Genomic DNA, 18,121 nt, shown 5'->3' with positions numbered 1-18,121 from the left:
CCATCTCGGCGCGAAGGAACATTCTGATTAGACTAAACTGACTAGGCTACCTATGTATGTGCTAGAACTTGGGATTCCTGTAACATATGTATGTGAATATCAAAGAGAAGGAAAATGGACATTATATAATAATTGTGTACGGAAACAAAGTGCTGCCATAACCCTCTATACTTCAGCAACAACAAAATTATCAAAATCACATTGGTTAGACCTAAAGTACGAATTGAAAATAATAATCCTGATCAAGTCATTACCCGCCCCGATTCAAATCCACCATCTTCAACTAGGTTGTATCTCCTCAAAAGTATTAGCCTACACACTTATGGTGCTCGTGAATGCAGTTGAAATGGTGTTAGTAAAAGTAAACGTCGGGAAGGCTGTTGAGCTGGAGCTGGTGGAACTCGTGGTGCTGAGAGAACTCGTGGATTCCGTGCTGAGAGAGCTCGTGGATTCCGTGCTGAGAGAGCTCGTGGATTCCGTGCTGACAGAGCTCGTGGATTCAGTGCTCAGAGAACTGGTGGATTCCGTGCTGAGAGAGCTCGTGGGCGATGTGCTGATAGAACTCGTGCTGACTGACGAACTGGACGTAGACGATTCCGGTTCCGAAGTCGTGCTCGTTTCAGACGAAGTGGTTGATGCTGTCTCAGACGAGGAAGATGTATCGACCGAAGTGGAGGACTCGGAAGAAGTTTCTGAGGAAGACTCTGTGGTCGTCGGCGTTGCTGACGTGGTCGACGCCTCGGAAGTTGATGTAGAGGATTCCGAAGAAGACTCTGAAGTGGAAGAACTCTCGGGGACGGAGGAGCTACCAGATGTGGTGGACAGGGTAGACGATGGAGTCGTGGATGACTCGGTGCTTCCGGATGACGAAGAGGGCTCGACCGAAGATGTTGTGGACAACTGAGTGGAGCTTGTGGCATTTGAGCTTGTAGTGGTACTTGCTACTGAGCTTGTAGTGGTGCCGTTGCCCACGCATTGCGTGGCTGATAGAATATTAGCTGCTGATTCCAAGCCTGACAGAGTTCAACTTACGATCGAGAACAGAAATACGGATTGGCGAGCATCCTGCTGGCAACCCTACTGGCGACGCCACGAAAGTGGCGTACACCTGGCCCGTTGCAGCGACCTGGCAGAAACCAGCCTCGCCGCCGGAGAAGGCGGGGTTCAACCAACGGAGAATTGAGTTGTCATTTGAGAAGGTTGTCGCTATAATGTTGGCGCCAGCATTAGTCGAATCGCGGGAGCGAAACTCCGCGAAGCCCGTGCCCACATCTGCAAAAATTGAGAAGGTGAGACTGGCCGACTCCCGCAGTGTTCCAGAATCTAGTCTGTATACAGTGGCAGCTTTGCAATCCTGAGGATTCGGATCGCCAGTATCACTGATGAACCCCCCGGCATCTCTCTTCACTGGCGTCCGCTTCTCCAGCGCTCGACCCACGATCCCAGGAATGATAGCGAGTATGATATCAGCAGGGCCGGGCAGCGGCGACGGTCCAGGAGTTGTAATGGAAGTTGACGTCAAGCTCGACGACAGTGATGTCGTCGGAAGTGGCGTTATGAAAGTTGGGACCAAGGTCGGTACCGACACGATCGATGTGATAGTCGTCACAACACCCCCGGGCAATGGATACGGGAGCTGTGGGGTGTTTACGGCGGCCAAGTAACAGCTGAAGTACGTGAAGCAATAAGAAGCAGGCTCCGGGGCCAACTGTCGTATATCATGTTGGACAACTGAGAATTTTGTCAGTAGTGGGAAGAGGTTGAGGAAAAGGAGATATCTCATCGAACGTACGTCCCAGGTGATGTCCACTGACAAGAGCAGTGCCGGCAAGCGCCGAAAAAAAGGCGATCATCAGGTTTCCTGCCATCTTTGAAAATCAAATGAGTGTAATGGTTTTTACCCAAGAGGCTTTGAGATGCTCCCAATGAGCCAGCCATCCCTCTATCTTATAGTTGCCGTTGCCCCGGCTGGCCTCTCCAGGCTGGGTCCGCGTTTTGTCTTCCAAGACATAACATCGCATCAGCCAACGCGAGATTGTCGACGCGATCTATGACAAACTATGACGCGAAGCGGGTGGAGAGTTTGCGCGGAGGCGTGCATGTTCTTGACGCAGGACGTGTAGACGCCGTTCGGTATGCAGAGTTAGGATAGCTGAAGAATGAAGATAGGATTTCGCTGTCTCAACGGCCAACGGGCGCGCCGCTCCGGTTCCCGCAGCCACACACCGGTTGCCCGGGACGGACGTTGTAAACGAGATCGCGACGTGAAATGAACGTGGGTCTTCAAGGCGAGGCTGTGGAATGGGGAAGTCTTGAAGAGCCGAGACATATGAGCATCCACAAGCTTTTCTAAGACAAGACTCGCAAGCGTGGGATTCAGTAGGAGCGTCCGAAAGACATGAGAAGTGAACATTCTCCCGTATCTTATTCTTTCGTAGTCGCCGTCAAGGCAGGCACTGATGAGGAGAGCTTGGAACCGGCCTTTACCATCTTCGGAAGAAAGCCGTGAGTGAAGTGTGGTGTTTGCGATCACAGGGTTGGCAGTGATGCGACTGCGCTTCTGCCTTTGCTTCTGTGTTTCGGTGTCTAGTGGCAGTAAATCAGCGGTTGTCAATCGTAATCTTCTCCACGTTGCCCAGGTTATTCTTCAGGAATGTGTCGTATCCATTCTCGGCCGCCCAGCCCAAATTAGCCCAAGCTTGGGCCGTAGAAGACTCAGCCTCGCAGTAGTGAGTCTTCATTCATATCTTGCATACCTTCGCACATCACTGCTGTTATCACAGCCAAATCCATGCTCTCGGTATCCCTATCCTGGCCGGCCTCCTCGCGCGACCGTAACTTTGCTCTGTCTTGAGTACTGAAGGCTGTTCCAGCATCCCCATCTCCCATGTCAACATTGGCATAGTCTAGAAAAGGATGACGTAGCAGCGACACCTTCGCTCGCTCACCAATGGTCTTCTATGCATACCGTAGACAATGCAAAAGCCTTTCCGGGAGCGGCGGGGATTCTTGACAAGATACTGCATGGTCGTGGATTTGCGACGAAGCCTGAGCGCATACACTGGACGAGGAATCGAGTTACCTGTTGCCGACACTCGTCGCTTCTCTCAACAGCGGGCGGGGAACCAAGTCCAGAGATTATTCTGATTGCTTCTTCCACGTAAGAGTCCCTCCCTCACCATGGATGATTTGATCCGCGAGATTCCTACACTCCAAGTCCAGAGTGGATTTTGATTTCCCGACGCGAGTCCTTACCCAAGGCGTTTCCCGCGACCACACGAGATTGATCTGAGCCACAGACCTGTTGAGAGATCTAGTTGACCTCGGGCGCTCAAAATAGCTAACAAGTAGGGGCAAGGCATCGCAGAAAATCAAGACAAGAATGAGCGACAATGATGCAAGGACAACATCTCGCAACAGGTAGGGATCAAGGGAAGGAGGTGTGAAAATGCGCAACCCCCTATCTTTGAGAATTCGATCTAATCAGATGGCAGACATCTCGTCTCAACTGGCGGCTTCACACAGACATGAAGGTGTATGTTGAGTCCGTCGCATATTCTCCGGAGGCTTAATTGCATTAAAGCTCGGTCCCTGGGCGCCGCTGCCGTAGGTGCACAATCAGAACCTCCTGCACAAGGCCAATAACTCCGATTAGCCCTTGTGACGCTCGCAGATGCTACTGAGCACAACACGCAAAAACAGAAAAATCATGGCAGAGAGCAGGAAGAGCATGATAACTCTCCTGGACACAAACGGTCTCACCGAGGTGGAGAGGTGGAGCTGTACAAACCCGTCGACAGGCTTTCAAGCCGCGATCAACAACGCTGCAACAGCACACAAGTCAAATTTTGGATCCTGAGCGACAAACAAGACTTTGCGCGCCGCGACGGGGATCGAGCATACCATAGCAAGAATGCATCGTGGCCTCGATACACGGAGTTTCCCCTCGCCGCGTTGGCAACACGCGCTGCTGCATGGATGAGCTGCGCGGACGAGACGTCCGATCACCGCGGGTCACGCTGATCACTGATCCCTCGACCCTCGCTGCTGCGACGCCAACACCCGCCTCGGGGCTCTCATAGCACTGGGCGCACTGGGAAAGAAACGCCAATGGCTGAGCAGAGCCCCAGCCATATCCAACAGGGCGTCGTGTCCAGAGCACATGCCCTGGGAAACAACCCTGAGGGTTTGCGTTGAAGGGATCCACAGCTCACACTCTCGTGGGCTCATGACCAATACAGGGAGACACCTGCTCGCGCTTGCGGGCCGACTGGGCGAAACAGATCAATCAGCTGCCTGACTGTGACGCGAGGGCGTCGTCAGCTCGGTCGTGAAGGGAGGAAACAAGACAAAGACGACCAGGCTAAACTGATCTGACCGGCGCGGCCCGGCTCGCGGCTTGAGCTGATCAATCGGCAGGTGAGACGCCGTGTCCGAGCGGTGGTTTTTTCAACGAAAGCACACGCGGCTGCAGTTCCGGATGCGCAAGCCGCCTTTCGCGTCAGCGCACTGATATGACTCTGGTCCGGTCGAGCTTAGGCAAAACCAAGTCGCAAGGGCAGGCGGAGTGGGTGTGTTTCCCCTCCCTTCGTGTCGGACGACAGCCATCGCGGCAGTATGCACAACTGAGTCCCTGTGCAGGGCCGCAGGGCCACAGGCTGGGATGTTGGCGATACGAGAAAAAGCACCCCCGTATGTCTGCCTGCAATGAAACCGCGAAACTTTCGGAATCGTCACCATGCAACGCGTTCGGGCGAGCTGCATTGAAACACTGGAGACTTTTTATGTGTGAACACCCGCTGCCGTGGGACGTTGGCTGCTGCTTTCTTGCGCACACGTGTGGTGTGTGCTTCACAGTTCCACAATCACCATTGTGGCATGGAACTGTTCAGATGAGAAGGGCAGTCCGGAACATTGAAGTGATTACAGACGAGTCCATGTCTCGGTCTCATGTGCGTCGTTGCTCAGCTCAATTCCTCTCAACACAGCGAGACACGTGCTTGCCCGTGGTTCTGCTTTTGGCAGACACACCCTCCAGCTTTCCCAGCTTTCCCCGGCGGTCTGGAATCCAATCCTCGCCTAAGGTGGTACCGTGAATCGTTCAATGGGCCCAAGTAATTCAGCCGTCTGCCCCTTTTGCGGGGCGACGGCCCAGAAGTCCCACCAAACAAGGCTTTGGAATCATCGGGGTGTTCGATGGAGTCTTCTGTGTCTGCCGCTGGATGGATGGTCATCGTTGGTGACAGTCTCATAGGGCGGCTTACTCGATCTTGTTCTTCCGCCGCTTACTGCACTTTGCAGGGTGTGGCACTTGAAACAATTCGGGGATCTGCATATGGGTTGCGGCATCCAGTGGCCTGCTTGCCCCGCCCTGTGTGCTGTTTGTTGGTGGGTTGTTTCAAGTTGATCGAAGCCAACCCGGCCCCGAAGCCTGGAGAGGGGAGACCCAAATACGAACCATAGCGACCACATTTCGAGATTGCGAATCTCGAGCCAGTCTTGCATTGATGACTTTGTCAATTGACAGCAACGTAAGCCAAGGATCATTCTGCCCGGCTGCCCGGCTGCCCTGTAACGGGTCGAGCTCGGGCCAATTGCCCGACCGACGACGGCTGTTGAACGTCACACAGCCGGGGCTGGAAATGTGTGTCCGAAAGAATCAACCTGTGTTACCATCTGATCGCGAAACGGGAATGCCACGGGATCGGAGAGTGTGTTTGTCGAAGAAGACCAGACCAGGACGGGATCTTCCACACATGCTTGACCGATCACATTAAAAATAGATTGGCCGTGATATAAACGTAGATTAGGACACCGGTCGTCCCAAGTTTCATCTCGGAAGCAATTCAATGCCAGTCACTCTCTCACATTTAGAGCCCCAGTCGCCCAGCAGTGCCCATAGGGCTCGAAATAACGACAAGCTTTTCCAACCACAAGAACTCTTGTGACCAGAACGCTCTGAGACCTGACTATTCCGTCTGTAGCCATGCCATGCCAGGCTGGGCTGGCCTGTCATGAGATTTTCCTTTGGGGACCGCTCCAAATTGATTGGACCCTGTTTACCTGCTAATGCTCTCTAGAACCCCAGCAACTGTCAACGCGGGGTCAGACCTCGGTCAACTGATTGGACAGAACAAACGGAAGCTCCTGCTCCTTCCACTCGTCTGCCTGCGACGAGATGGAGAAACCACCAACCAAAATTCACTCTTCGACTATTCGAGTCCGGATGAAGTAGAATCGGTGATCAAATCAGCTCAAGAGGACACTGAGGGGTGAGTGAGGTCGCATCACGATAGTGTCCCGCGCCCAGCGCATATCCGTCGCTAGCGGTAGTGCCGTCGTAGTGCCCGAGGTGCTCCCGCTCAGTGAGGCGCAAGGGTGGCTTTATTTTTGCGTGGTGTGAGGAATATAGTGCCTGGTTGGTAAAAACTAGTCAAGCACAGGGGCGAAATTTACACGCAACACTCCCAGGGAGTCTCAGCTGAGGGGGACAGGGAAATCTCGCCCATCGTGACGATGTCGAGGGTATATCGGGAGAGCACATGTCGGTACAACGTGCAAAGTGCAGGCCGACCCTGGAAGCCACTCAATCTCAGATTAGCTGCCGTTACGGCTTATCGATGCCCCCCTCCTCAAAGCTGAAGTCCTTCCTGTTCGGGACATGAGGCGCTATCACCATTGGTGACGGTATTGTTGGACCCTGCAGCCAAGTGCCAAGTCGTACCGGGCGCTATGCTAGTGGCCAGCTGGTGAGTCCTTGCCGCCATCGTAGAACTGTTGCCCTTGCTGCCGTGCTGCCGCAATGGTGCAGACCGACTCGATTGAGTTGATGAACTGCCACGCCGGAGGACCGAACTGGGCTTGCACCGCGCGACTCGATTTAATCCGCAAAATCATCATGAGACGCAGTGCACCCCGCAGATGGACATCCGAGTCAAGGGCGCAATTTAATATGCGCTCGGGTGGAGGAGATCATCACATAGCACTTCTAGCCGTACAACACATGGGCTCTGCAACGATGCTTATTGTTCTGTTTGCCGCGGGCCGAGACACTGTGTTTGCGTTCGCGGAGATGAGGGTCGTCCGCGTCTGGAAATGATTACCAAGTCCGCCCCTAATGCGACGAAGTGGCATATGGCGCAACCTCAACAAACCAATTGAGGTAGCTTTGTCTGCCAGTCATTGGCATTGACGGAAAAAAAAAACCGCACCGTCGCTCAACCAAAGCGCAGATGCAACAATTAGAACCCGCTAGCTCTGGTGCATGCGCGATAACAGGGCGAGTCGCGAATGACTGTGTTTGACAGGCTTGACTCCTCAGGGAATTAGTGCCCATCAGCGCGACGTCGTGCAGCGGCTACAACTCGATAGCGACCTGAAGCAACGGCGCCGAACTTGCTTCGTGGCCTTTGCTTCTCTCTCAAAGATTGCGGGATGCTGCAATTAGCAGCATGCAGCAGTGTATTATGAGTCTGGTCCGTGCCAACGGTGGAAAGAAGCAAACGCAGCAAGTAGCCTTTGCTTCTAACTGTGTTCTATGTGGATGTTCTGTCCGAATAATTGTTGCCCGGATCTGCTATGTAGAACAAGCTTAATATGAACGTTGCCGACAAACCACCTTCCCGCCCCCGGCCGACTTGGGCGCAAGAAACATGGGTCGATCTCGGCCGGACATCCAGCACCGTGGAGGCTCTTCGCGATGTTCCGTGAGGTTATCGGTGTTTCCTATCGAGGCCTAGGGGATCTACCGATCTTCAGGAGAGCCATAGGTGATAGCGAGTCGCTGTAGCTTTTCAGCCGAAGCCGGCAGGTCGGCAGGGTGAGCAGGGTGGGCACGGCGGTCGTGGGTATTAGCTGTTGATCAATCTGAAGCGAACCATGGGCACGCCAGTGCCGCCGGTTGGGTAGGGCCTGGTAGGGTGGCAGGGTCTGCAACCGCTGTCAAGTTTCAAAAAGTGCCGAGGGCAGTTCAAGTTTTGCCATATTGGCAGACACAACCTGACAACTTGAGTGGTGTCTCGGAATCGCTGATCTTTTCCCAGTCGTCATTTTACCGGCGAATTGCTGCAACCCCCGAGGGCTCAGAAGAGTCTGGGAAAAGAGGCCTGCACGCCTGGCACGTCCGGGATAACAAGGCCCATTGTTTTCAGATGGGCCTCTGGGCTGCTGGGGGGCCTTTTTGGGCCTTCTCCTTTGGGGCCTCTGGAAACATGGCAGGGCCAAATCACGTCACTGTGGGACCTTTGTTAGAGATATCGAGTGATGCCGGTTACTGATTGTTATTGTAGGATCCTGCGGCCGTGATGACGATGTGAGCTGGGCCTGGTCTGACCCGGCTTGGCCTGGCTTGGTCTGCCGACCTTCGTCAAGCTGTTGGTTTCGCTGCATTTGTCCTTGGTGTTGGCTGTCGGGTCTGCGGGTTGGACTCGTAGTGCGATGCAGCGTGGGCAAATGTGGATGCACATGGGAAGAGTGCGTGGTCGATGACGGAATAATGTCATAGCAAGAGGCAGCCGTGCAGGCCCGTGGTGGTTTGTGTTTCTATTCTGCCTGTGCTAGCCACTCGTATTTTTGGGGATCTTCAATGCTTTGGCTCCGTCCCAGTGTTTTTCCAGCCTCTCGAATGGCAGAGGTGCAGGTGTGCAGGTGTGGCAGGGAGGTCGATTGCGTAGGCGGTGCCATTGCAAGATGCACCGCCCAGGGCAGGGAGCGAATCGGGGTGGCGAAACAGCTTTGACTTTGGGGAGGGAAGCCAGGTCGTATCACGATCCGACATGGCTGCATGGCCACCAGTGCAGCTGCGCGGTCAGTTCAGGTCAGGTCAGTGTGCGTGGACGTGGGCGTGGGCCTCGGGCTGGCGGGGCCGGCTGGGCCAACACCCACTGCCCGAAGAGGCTAGAGCACGCGTAAGAAGGCGAAGCCCAGTCTGTTCCCTCGGACATGAGACTGGTGAGAAGGCAAGCTACGATTGGTGAAATGAAAGGCCACCGAGATTGTAGATCAGTCGTGACTGCTGTCGACTTCACGGCGGCCTGGGGTGATTGAATGAATCGACGGGCAACGGACGACTCGTGCGTATTGGAACTTGTTGGAACTTGCAAGGCACTTGGTGAGGTCTCCCATGTGGCAAAGCAACGAGGCGTTGCTTGCCTGGGAACACTTCGGCTTCAGCGTCGTTCGTATTGCCAGCTTAGGCGGGTGGCGCGCGGCTGGACATGGCAATATGCTCCTTGTGACGATGTCCCTGCCGCGAGGCGACGATGGCTTCGCTCGGGCTTGCGCGCCTGCCGTCCGAGATGCGCTGCGCAAACACAGCCGTTGCCCGTCATGGGAAGAAAGCTTGTCTCTGGACATCGGCGGGTCAAGAATAGCATTTGCAGCGATGCTGAGTCAGGGGGAACGGTTTGGAGCCGCCTTTCATTGCAGTACTGCGGTACCCTTATCATCCTTGGTCGCCCGTATGTCTGACTACTGACTGACTGAGTGAATGACTGACTGACTGAGAGCCCAGCAACAGGGCCGATAGGAAAATGGTTGGCAGGATGTCAGATGGATCAGATGGATACCGCGCACGCGGTGTGAGGCAGTTGAGGTGGGTATCACAGAGCAGTCAGAATGATCGTCGACATAGTTCGTCTCCAGTCACTCCAGTGCAGTCCTCGTGCGAAAAGAAACATTGTCGGGGCTGTCAATGCTCGCTGATCGATGACCTCACGCCCCACCGTGTTCGGTCTATCCCTGGGCAGGCGCGGTACCGGTACGTACCTGGCAAGTAAGGGGAGTGACTGCCACAGTACTCGTATGCCCCATGTGGCCGTCTCGTAGAATTTTGTGTTCTGGAAGCCAGCTCCCTCCTGCCTCCCACACACACCAGACTACCAGACTACCAGGCTACCTACAATAGATACGACATCGTAAGGCTAGGCACAGTGTCTTGGTATGTGCGTGAGCTCGGGATTGACAGCAACTGCCGATGGTCGTGTTGCCAATTCAGATCTAGAACCAGAGGGTTTATTCCCCATCCATCCATCATCCTCTTGGTTCCTTCCCGCACATGCACATCTATTTAGGCAGGGCAGGCGGGATGGGCTCGCTTGCTCGCTGGCAGGTGGCTGCAAACGGCGAATGAGTGGGTGGCACAACAAAGTCGGAGAAAGAAAAGAGCAGCCAGCCCCTGACGCAGGTACACACGCTGACACCGGCGGGAAGGAGGTACGTACCTTGGGTGACGGTGCGGTTCTGGCGGTACGTACCCTGCGCACACCTGCAGACGCCTGCAGCAGCCAGGGCAGCCAGGACTCGTCCAGCCACTAATCTTGTGGATCAACCGCTAAGCTGCTAGCACGGTAGCAGCAGGCGTGTTGGCTTCTGATGGTGTGTCGGTCTCCCCTTTTCCTCTTTTCCTTGCTGCAACCACCCAATTTTACCTCACGTCTGTTCTGCTGTCGCCATTACAAGCCTCCCCCCTGCCCTGCCCTTTTCCTTGCCCGTCCCTGACCTACCTGATTTGCACTGCTTCTTGGGGCCCTGGCCGGGAGTTGATTGCAGTAATTTAAGAAATTCCCCATATCGAGTGGAGGCTCCCCTTCCATTTGCTGCAGCGGTTGCGCCCCCCCTCCCAAGGCGTGCTTTATTACCACAGATAGATACCACAGAGCAATTTGCCGCACTGTAGATAGAGCCGCTTTGAAGGGCCCTGAAGGGCTTCATTAGAGCATCTGGCACCGTACCAGGCACAGTTCCTATCTAAACCTATGTAATACATGTAACGCCAAACCCTGCTCTTGGTTGGACCGGACCCATTAGACTTTGGAACTGGGAGATCTCTTTAGGACGTGGGAGTCGGACTGGACTGCAGTGCACTGGCACAGCGAAGCGGAGCAGATTTGGATTCGAACCTGGGCCACACTCACTCAATCTACTCTCACTCACTCTACCCAGTCCACTACTGTATACTACAGTACCCAGGTATAGTGCTGTACTATGTATGGTACCCACAGTCCTTCCCAGTCCCTGTCCCGATCCCAGTCTCCGTCCCAGTCCCAGTCCCAGTCCCTGGTCGCCCAAGGCCCTGCTGCCCCCATCGCTTAACACCGACCTTCGCCTTTTCAGGCCGTGCTGGCTCTTTTTCGACAGGCCCTGTGGCTCCTTCTTTTTCTACCCCCATATCCCCCCCTTTCCATCCCACACCTGCCCACTTCTTCTTGACCTCAACGACCAACCTATCTGCCTTATTATTCTTTTTCTTTATTGCTCCCTACCCGTCACCGAAACTCGCCTTCGTGACGACTGGCTTCTCTTCATCTTTCCCCCCCAAATCCAATTGTTGGGACAAGTCGTGCTTGCGTCGTCGTCCTCGTCGCCTTCGTTGTTTGTTTCCGTCTCGCACTCAACGGCGCACCATCTGGGCCTCCTCCTCCGGACCAGCCCGTTTCGTGTATCAGCGGATCCTCAAACTTGACCTGCCCCACGGTTGTGTCTGGCTTTGGCCCGCCTGTCCCTCGTTAGCTTAACCCACTCCTCGACCACCATTACCGTCGCGCCGGACCACATCAAGAGACAATTCCCCCCTTTTGGTCCAGATCGAGCCGTCCTCAACCCGATCCATGTTTGCCGACGTCTAGAACACCGGTCTCAGACACAACTCCTACTCTCTCCCATCTTGACTTGCTTCTGCCACAGTCTGACTTGGCTTGCAAGACCGCAACAGGACAGGAACACCAGGGTTGGTCCAATTTCCAAACTCCCGTCACCACCACACTCGAACAGTGAAGGGGAACACAAAGTCGACCGGATGAACTCACCAATCTCCCTCTCACCAAAGGATCTCAAAATCATGGGTGCCATGATGCCTCCTCCACAACGTCTCTTCAACATGCGGAGCCCCTTCTCCAGGGCCATCCTGCTGGCCGTCGTGGTGCTTCTGCTCTTCGTCATGACCATGAAGCAGAACACCTACGATGTTCGCTCCGCCGTCATGAAGGCTGCCAACACCGCCAAGCAGACCATGACAACACAGCACCCGCTCGACTCCGCTGGAAACGCCTATGGCACCGATGACAGCCGGTGGCAGGATGTTCCTTCTAACAGCTCGGCCCTCATGAACTGCAACTACGACACAAAACACCTCAAGGAGCTGCAGGACAAGTACGAGCTCGGCGAGCAATTTGAGTACTTCAAGCGATATGTCAAGGTCTCGCGTCAAGACATTGACCGGAAGACCATGACCAAGCTCGACCAGCGGTTCCTCCCCAACACCGCTAAGACGGTCGACTTGGGCAAGAAGAACCTGAACGAGCAGTGCCCCGAGCCTCTTGTTGTGCCTGTCACCAAGTCCCCTGCCCCCGATTCTGCCAACCTCACCGACTTTATCTTCGGTGTCTCGACCACCTACAAGCGTTTCACAGAGCCAGAGACGAGCCCCATCAATGACTGGAGCTACTGGCTGACAGACAACCACGGCAACTCCAACGGGGGCAAGATGGTTCTGCTGCTCTTGGATGCCTCTGATGATGAGCTCTACGACGCCTGGGATCGTCTTCACAAGGTTGGAATCGATGCCGATGTCTTCCACTCTGACAGCTCCATGGAGATGGCCGTCCGCTACCTGACGCTCGTCCCAACTCTCTACAACCACCGCGAAAGGCCCAACAAGAAGTGGCTGGTTCTCTGCGATGATGACACCTTCTTCCCCTCCCCCAATGCCCTCACACAGCGATTGTCGAAGATCGACTCCAGCCGGCCTCTGTACGTCGGCACATTCTCTGAGGATGTCAACCAGGTCCAGCGCCACGGTTCCCAGGCCTTTGGCGGTGCCGGTGTCTTCATCTCTATGCCCGTCGGCCAGATGATCAACGAACTGTACGAAACATGCAAGACCCCCCAGAAGCTGCAAGAGGCCGACTCCGGTTGGGGTGCCCAGGGAGACATTCTCCTGCGAAAGTGCATCTACGAGAACAGCGACGTCCGATTGACCCTGGAGAACGACCTCTGGCAGCTTGACCTGTACGAGGATCCTTCCGGTTTCTACGAGAGTGGAATCAAGCCTCTGTCCCTGCACCACTACCGCGGCGGCGGCTGGCACTACGCCTACCCCTTCGAGTACACCAAGATCGCTCACCTCTGCGGTGAAGACTGCACCATGCAGCGATTCATGACTGAGGACGACTTTGTCATCTCCACTGGCTACAGCATTGCCCAGTACCCTGAAGGTGCCAACTACAACTGGGACCAGATGGAGCGTACCTTCACACCCGCTCCTGAAGACCACGGCTGGAACCTGGACCATGCCTTTGGCCCCCAGCGCACATCGCTTCTGAGGACTGGCGAGAAGATCGCTTGGGACCTCAAGACAGCTCATGTCAACGAGGATGGCACCATCACGCAAATCTACGTTCGGAAAGCAAAGGACCCTCGATGGGTCGACGCCGAGGGTTGGCCCATGAGCCAAGTTGACGGAGTCATTGAGCTCGTTTGGCTCCCATGAAGTCTCTGACTACTGTCGACCTATACTTTTCTTTCTCTACCCCATTGTCAATACGTCAACTACGCTCGGCGGGTCCGTCCAGTCAGGAGTTCGCGGATTGTGCTTGGACTTTACTACCACAAACATTCTGCCCATCTCAGCATTGATTGTGCCTGGTGCTGTGATGCGCCTGAGAGACGGAAGCGAGCGACGCCCTAGTCGCGCTATCTTGGGATGAGTGCTTGGCAATAAACCGGATGAGCCGTCGGCCCAATTTTAGCAGTGCCGCGACACTCCGCTTTTTCCACATCTGCCCAGGAAAACGACTAGAGGACTTGCGAAACCCAAACCGCCGAAGTCAGGAACTTGGACTGAAACACCAACAACACCTGATAAAAACCGCTCTGTTGTTGACAACTTTTAGCCAGCCACGAAGTTCTTGGTTTCCGGTGTCTTGGGGCCTTCGCCTCGCTGTCAAAACCGTCGTCTACCTGAAACCGGACGAAGGCGGACGCGTCAGCCCCTCCACATTTCATGCACGATGGCGAATGATAATGCGTAATTATCAACCGGCGTGCTTCTACCACACAAACATCGATTCTATTTTGTCACATTATCAACCGAGACACATTTACGAGAGAAGACGGATGTGCGTGCATTGCATACGGCGGCAACTAGGATACAGCCGCCAGGCGTTCGGCAAATTTCTTTCACCTACTTCGTCGACCTACAACAAAGGCACTATTCTGTGTCAAACTGTATATACCATCGGTCATTTTTGATATACGAGGGGCGAAGGGCGGAAGACGATTACCTGGGATAGATGGAGCTTTGGGTCCGGTCTGGCTTTTTGGAGGCGGCTCGGTGCAGCGGTGCCCGTCGTGGCTAGGCCTGTGTACAAGTTTGGATCGCATTGCTTCTGGAAACCCCGGGAGCTTACTGATGAAGCTCTGTTGGATGTACATAACCTGAAGATGCGACGAAAGCATCGTCACAATATGAGGCGGGGTAAATATCTATAGAAGAAATCCAGCCCAAGATCAAACTATACTGCATCGCGTCTGTGTCTGCTCGCTGCAATGTCTGTTCCTCGGGAACACAATTCCAGGATGCACCAACACGGGAACTTTATTTCGACCTGGGGTTGCACATCGTATTTCCGCTCACCGAGATGCCAATGTCCTGGTGCCACCAGCTCGTGGTCCCAGAGCACAGCATCGGCAGCTACACACGCGCACGCCACGTGGGCGCGCTATGTTTGTCTCGAACTGAGACCACCTCTCACGGCTGGGTTTTGTATGTTACGGCTGGCTGGAATGAAGTTTGTTCGACCTTGTCAAGACAACAATGCCAAAATTAGGGCCAAAATGCCAACCAGAGAAAGCTCTTTTAGGTTCGGGTGTCTGTCTCGGGTCCGTGGGAGAAGAGGCACAATAGACTTTGTTGCCGCTTTGCTTTGCTGGCTAGCTGCGTCGGCGGCGCCCATTGGCGGCTGCGGAACACGAGGCTCCTAGACCAACCTCTTTCTTTTATCCGTCTCTCTTTCTGTCCGCCGGACGGAAGTTATGAAGAATACCGACACTTTTTTGGTCTCACGCACCGGTTGCATTGCTAGTTTTCTATGTGTGTCGTATCCTACATGGTCACAGCGAACTGATGATGCGCAGGTAAGGAAAACGCTGTCATTATAAGGTTCGTTAGACTATCAGATAGCTAGTCCATGGAATTGCACTCTCAATCTAGTAGGTATCATCAATACGATGGGGCAGCAAATGCCCACTTACGCTCCCGTTTGCTCCAGCTTGCATAATGCCCTTCGGTCTACCCCTCTATCTGCATAGCACACAGCACAGCCTAGCGGTCTATGGGATTAGATTGTCTGTGCTTCTCTCCGTAAAATCACGACGTCGGTCCGCCGGGGTGTTTCGTGTCTCCAACACCCGGCCGAGCCACACCGTCGTCCGCGTACGCCGGCGGCAGCTCCTCGTCCGCGGCCCCGTGCGACGCCTCGCCGGGCCCGGCCGTCTCCGTGTACGGCGGTGCCATCGACACCGGCCTCTGCTGCGATGACTCCAGCTCCCTCCTCTCCCGCAGTTCCTGCTCACGGGCTGCCTCCGCCTCGGCAGCGGCCTCGGCAGCCTTGGAGCGCGCCGCCGGTGTCTTGTTTTCTGCGTATGGCGGGTCGGCGGCGCCGGTGGTTGTGGACCCACCCGGGGGCCCTGCAGGCGAGGAGCCGCCGAGCCCGAGCCCGTGCATGCCCTCGGTGACGCCCGACACACCCGGGCGGGGTGGCTTGGCCGGTGGGTTCTCACCCGCGCCGGAGAAGACGGGGTCGAAGCCGGTGGGGTAGCCTTGAGGCGCGTTGCCGTGGCCATAGGTGTCTGACGGTCCCTGCTGGTTTGCCCATTGTTGGCCTTCGCCGCCGCTCTGCTGGGCCCTCCAGCCCTCGGCGCCCTTGATTGTGTCAAAGAGGGGCTTGACAGTGTTCACCCAGTTCTCCTTGCCGGGAACCAGGGGTGCCTCGCCCTTGAGGATGTTCTGCACGCCGACGGGCTCACCATAGAATGCGGCATTGGCGTCCTTGCGCTCGGTCACGATTGTGCCGTCCACCTGAACGCCAGCGTAGAAGCCCCGCGACTTGACGTAGGAGTAGGTCGGCTGCTTGATAGCCTGCTTGAGGCCAGAGGGCTTGCGCTCCTTGCCAGCCTGGGGGCGTTCTGGTGTCTCGGCACCTGCCTTGTCTGTGGTCGGCTCGTTCACCGTAGGGACAGTGTCCGCGTTGTCGGGATGCTTCTCACTCGCGGCCGGGATTGGGCTGGCCGGCTTGCCTTCTGCGTCCTTCGTAGCATCTGGGCTTCCAGCAGCGGCCTTGCCCTTGCCCTTCTGTGACTGAGGAGCAGCGAAGTCGACGCTGCCGCCTGCGCCCCACGGACCGGCCACGACAGCCAAGTCAGAGCCCAGGGACATTCTGGTCTTTGTGAAGGCCTCCAAGGCCTCTCTCGTGTTGATAACGACGACGCAGTCGTAGATATCGAGGCCAATCATGAAGCCAGCACCGACGCTGTGGACCTGGATGCCCGAGGGAGGCGACCAGCTACCATCAGGAAGACGGGCGACGATTACACCCGAGCCTGTGGCGCCTGAGACGTGGAACCCAGCGCGGGCAGTTGTGAAAATGGCCAAGCCCACAGCACGATTGATCACTTTGGAGGGGATGGTCAAGAGGGTGCGGTTCTTCTTGGGTTTCGCCACGGCGGTGGTGGGCTTGCCGTCGGCGTCTGTGGTTGGCGCCTCGACGGTCTCGGGAGCTTGTGCGTCGGTATAGATACCATCCTCTGTGGTTAGATGTGTTAGTGACTGTTCCATTTAGCAGACGGAGCATGTGCCAGATTTGACTTACTGCAGAAGCTCTTCAAGATCCTCGCTGCCTTCTCACACTCCTTGTCCATAGTGTCTGGCAGGAAGCTCTCCGACCCAAGCTTGTTTGCAAGCATGTTAAAGGGCGTTGCAGCCTTGCCGCCCCATGCACTCAGGCGCTGGCCCCATCCGGCCTTCTTGGGAGCTCCATCACTGTCGGGCGGAGGGACTTGGTGGGCAGTCTGTTGGGTCTCGGTCTCATGCTGAGCCTGGGTCTGACCATGAGCCTTGGCATCGGAGTGGGTAGAAGGATTGTTGTCGTAGAGCTCGGAGTTGGAGTCTGGGAGAGGCTGCTCATTCGGGTGCATCGCGAGGCCGTTGTGCCCAGGTGGGGGGCCAGGAGGGGGAGGTGGGAAGTTCTGCTCGTTCGAGGGGTTCTTCTCGGCCATGACGATGTGATGGAAGTGGGATTGCGTTGGTAGGCCTGGTTGTGATGCGTCTGCGTATTGCTCGAGTGGTGGATTAGGGAAGCAAGTCAGTCGGGCAGTCAGTCAATCTGTTTGGCTTTCAGGACAGTTGTTGCGAAAGTCGCGATGAGTCGCACAGGCTTGAGCTTTGGATGGGATTGTATTTAAGCTCCTGTGCCCTTGGCTCTCGGGCGACTGAAACGCGTCAGAATCTCTTGGCTTTTGGGCTCTGGCGGACGAGGCGACAATCAGTCTTGGTCACTTGCCGTCCCTAAACAAGCTACTGGAGGAGCACGAACCTGCACCATCAGCACGAGTAGGGACGTCATAGCGTAACACCGTGGCTCAGAGCTTAGGTGGAGGCAGCCGGGTCTGGGATGGAATGTGGCGCAAGCAGGTGCAGACCCGACACTGCTGAACTGGACTGAACTGACTTGATTAGACTGACTACAGTACTGTACGTAGGAACTGTCAAGCCTTCGAGTTCATCCGATTCGTTCAAGCGTACATCTGGATGTACTAAATTTACATTGAGTCTGTCGCCTTATACCCAACTGACCGGGAAACTGATCCACTTCGAATTTACAGTTTACTCCACCAAACGAACAACTGCCCCTCTGCCCCTCTGCCCCACTCATCCCCAGCTCAACTTCGAAGGACCTCGCCTTCGCTTTTGCGACTCGCGTTCGTTCCCGTCACCAGCCCCTCTCCTTCGCTTCAACGACCGCTTTGCCTCACCAAACGTGTTCTCGCCAACATCTACACCCTCAACAGCAGTAGGTTGTGTTGTGCGTGATCGGCGACTTTCTTTGATGGATCACTCGACGCCGCT

The 18,121-nt window shown here is 55.4% G+C and overlaps 5 protein-coding genes across 5 annotated transcripts; 2 read left to right on the top strand and 3 right to left on the bottom strand.

The window, feature by feature from the left end:
• Positions 1-346: 346 nt before the first annotated feature.
• Positions 347-904, top strand: J7T55_006170 (uncharacterized protein; the record flags this gene model as incomplete). The annotated part of the gene is made up of 1 exon (XM_053141358.1): positions 347-904. The coding sequence occupies one exon, from the start codon at positions 347-349 to the stop codon at positions 902-904; it is 558 nt and encodes a 185-aa protein (XP_053000936.1).
• A 90-nt stretch (positions 905-994) lies between these two features.
• Positions 995-3,026, bottom strand: J7T55_006169 (uncharacterized protein; the record flags this gene model as incomplete). Its single annotated transcript, XM_053141347.1, has 5 exons — positions 995-1,731; positions 1,793-1,861; positions 2,227-2,586; positions 2,757-2,906; positions 2,969-3,026. 5 exons carry the CDS (start codon positions 3,024-3,026, stop codon positions 995-997), a joined length of 1,374 nt encoding a protein of 457 aa, XP_053000935.1.
• A 5,555-nt stretch (positions 3,027-8,581) lies between these two features.
• Positions 8,582-9,354, bottom strand: J7T55_006168 (uncharacterized protein; the record flags this gene model as incomplete). The annotated part of the gene is made up of 2 exons (XM_053141336.1): positions 8,582-8,798; positions 9,056-9,354. 2 exons carry the CDS (start codon positions 9,352-9,354, stop codon positions 8,582-8,584), a joined length of 516 nt encoding a protein of 171 aa, XP_053000934.1.
• Positions 9,355-11,794: 2,440 nt separating this feature from the next.
• On the top strand, positions 11,795-13,486 carry J7T55_006167 (uncharacterized protein; the record flags this gene model as incomplete). Its single annotated transcript, XM_053141326.1, has 1 exon — positions 11,795-13,486. One exon carries the CDS (start codon positions 11,795-11,797, stop codon positions 13,484-13,486), a length of 1,692 nt encoding a protein of 563 aa, XP_053000933.1.
• A 1,878-nt stretch (positions 13,487-15,364) lies between these two features.
• On the bottom strand, positions 15,365-17,271 carry J7T55_006166 (uncharacterized protein; the record flags this gene model as incomplete). The annotated part of the gene is made up of 2 exons (XM_053141315.1): positions 15,365-16,800; positions 16,866-17,271. 2 exons carry the CDS (start codon positions 17,269-17,271, stop codon positions 15,365-15,367), a joined length of 1,842 nt encoding a protein of 613 aa, XP_053000932.1.
• Between the last annotated feature and the right edge of the window lie 850 nt (positions 17,272-18,121).

This window comes from Diaporthe amygdali (assembly GCF_026229845.1).
Source record: "Diaporthe amygdali strain CAA958 chromosome Unknown NODE_1_length_4327563_cov_65_473760, whole genome shotgun sequence".
Classification (NCBI taxonomy): domain Eukaryota; kingdom Fungi; phylum Ascomycota; class Sordariomycetes; order Diaporthales; family Diaporthaceae; genus Diaporthe; species Diaporthe amygdali.
This window is presented reverse-complemented; position numbering and strand designations above follow the sequence as displayed.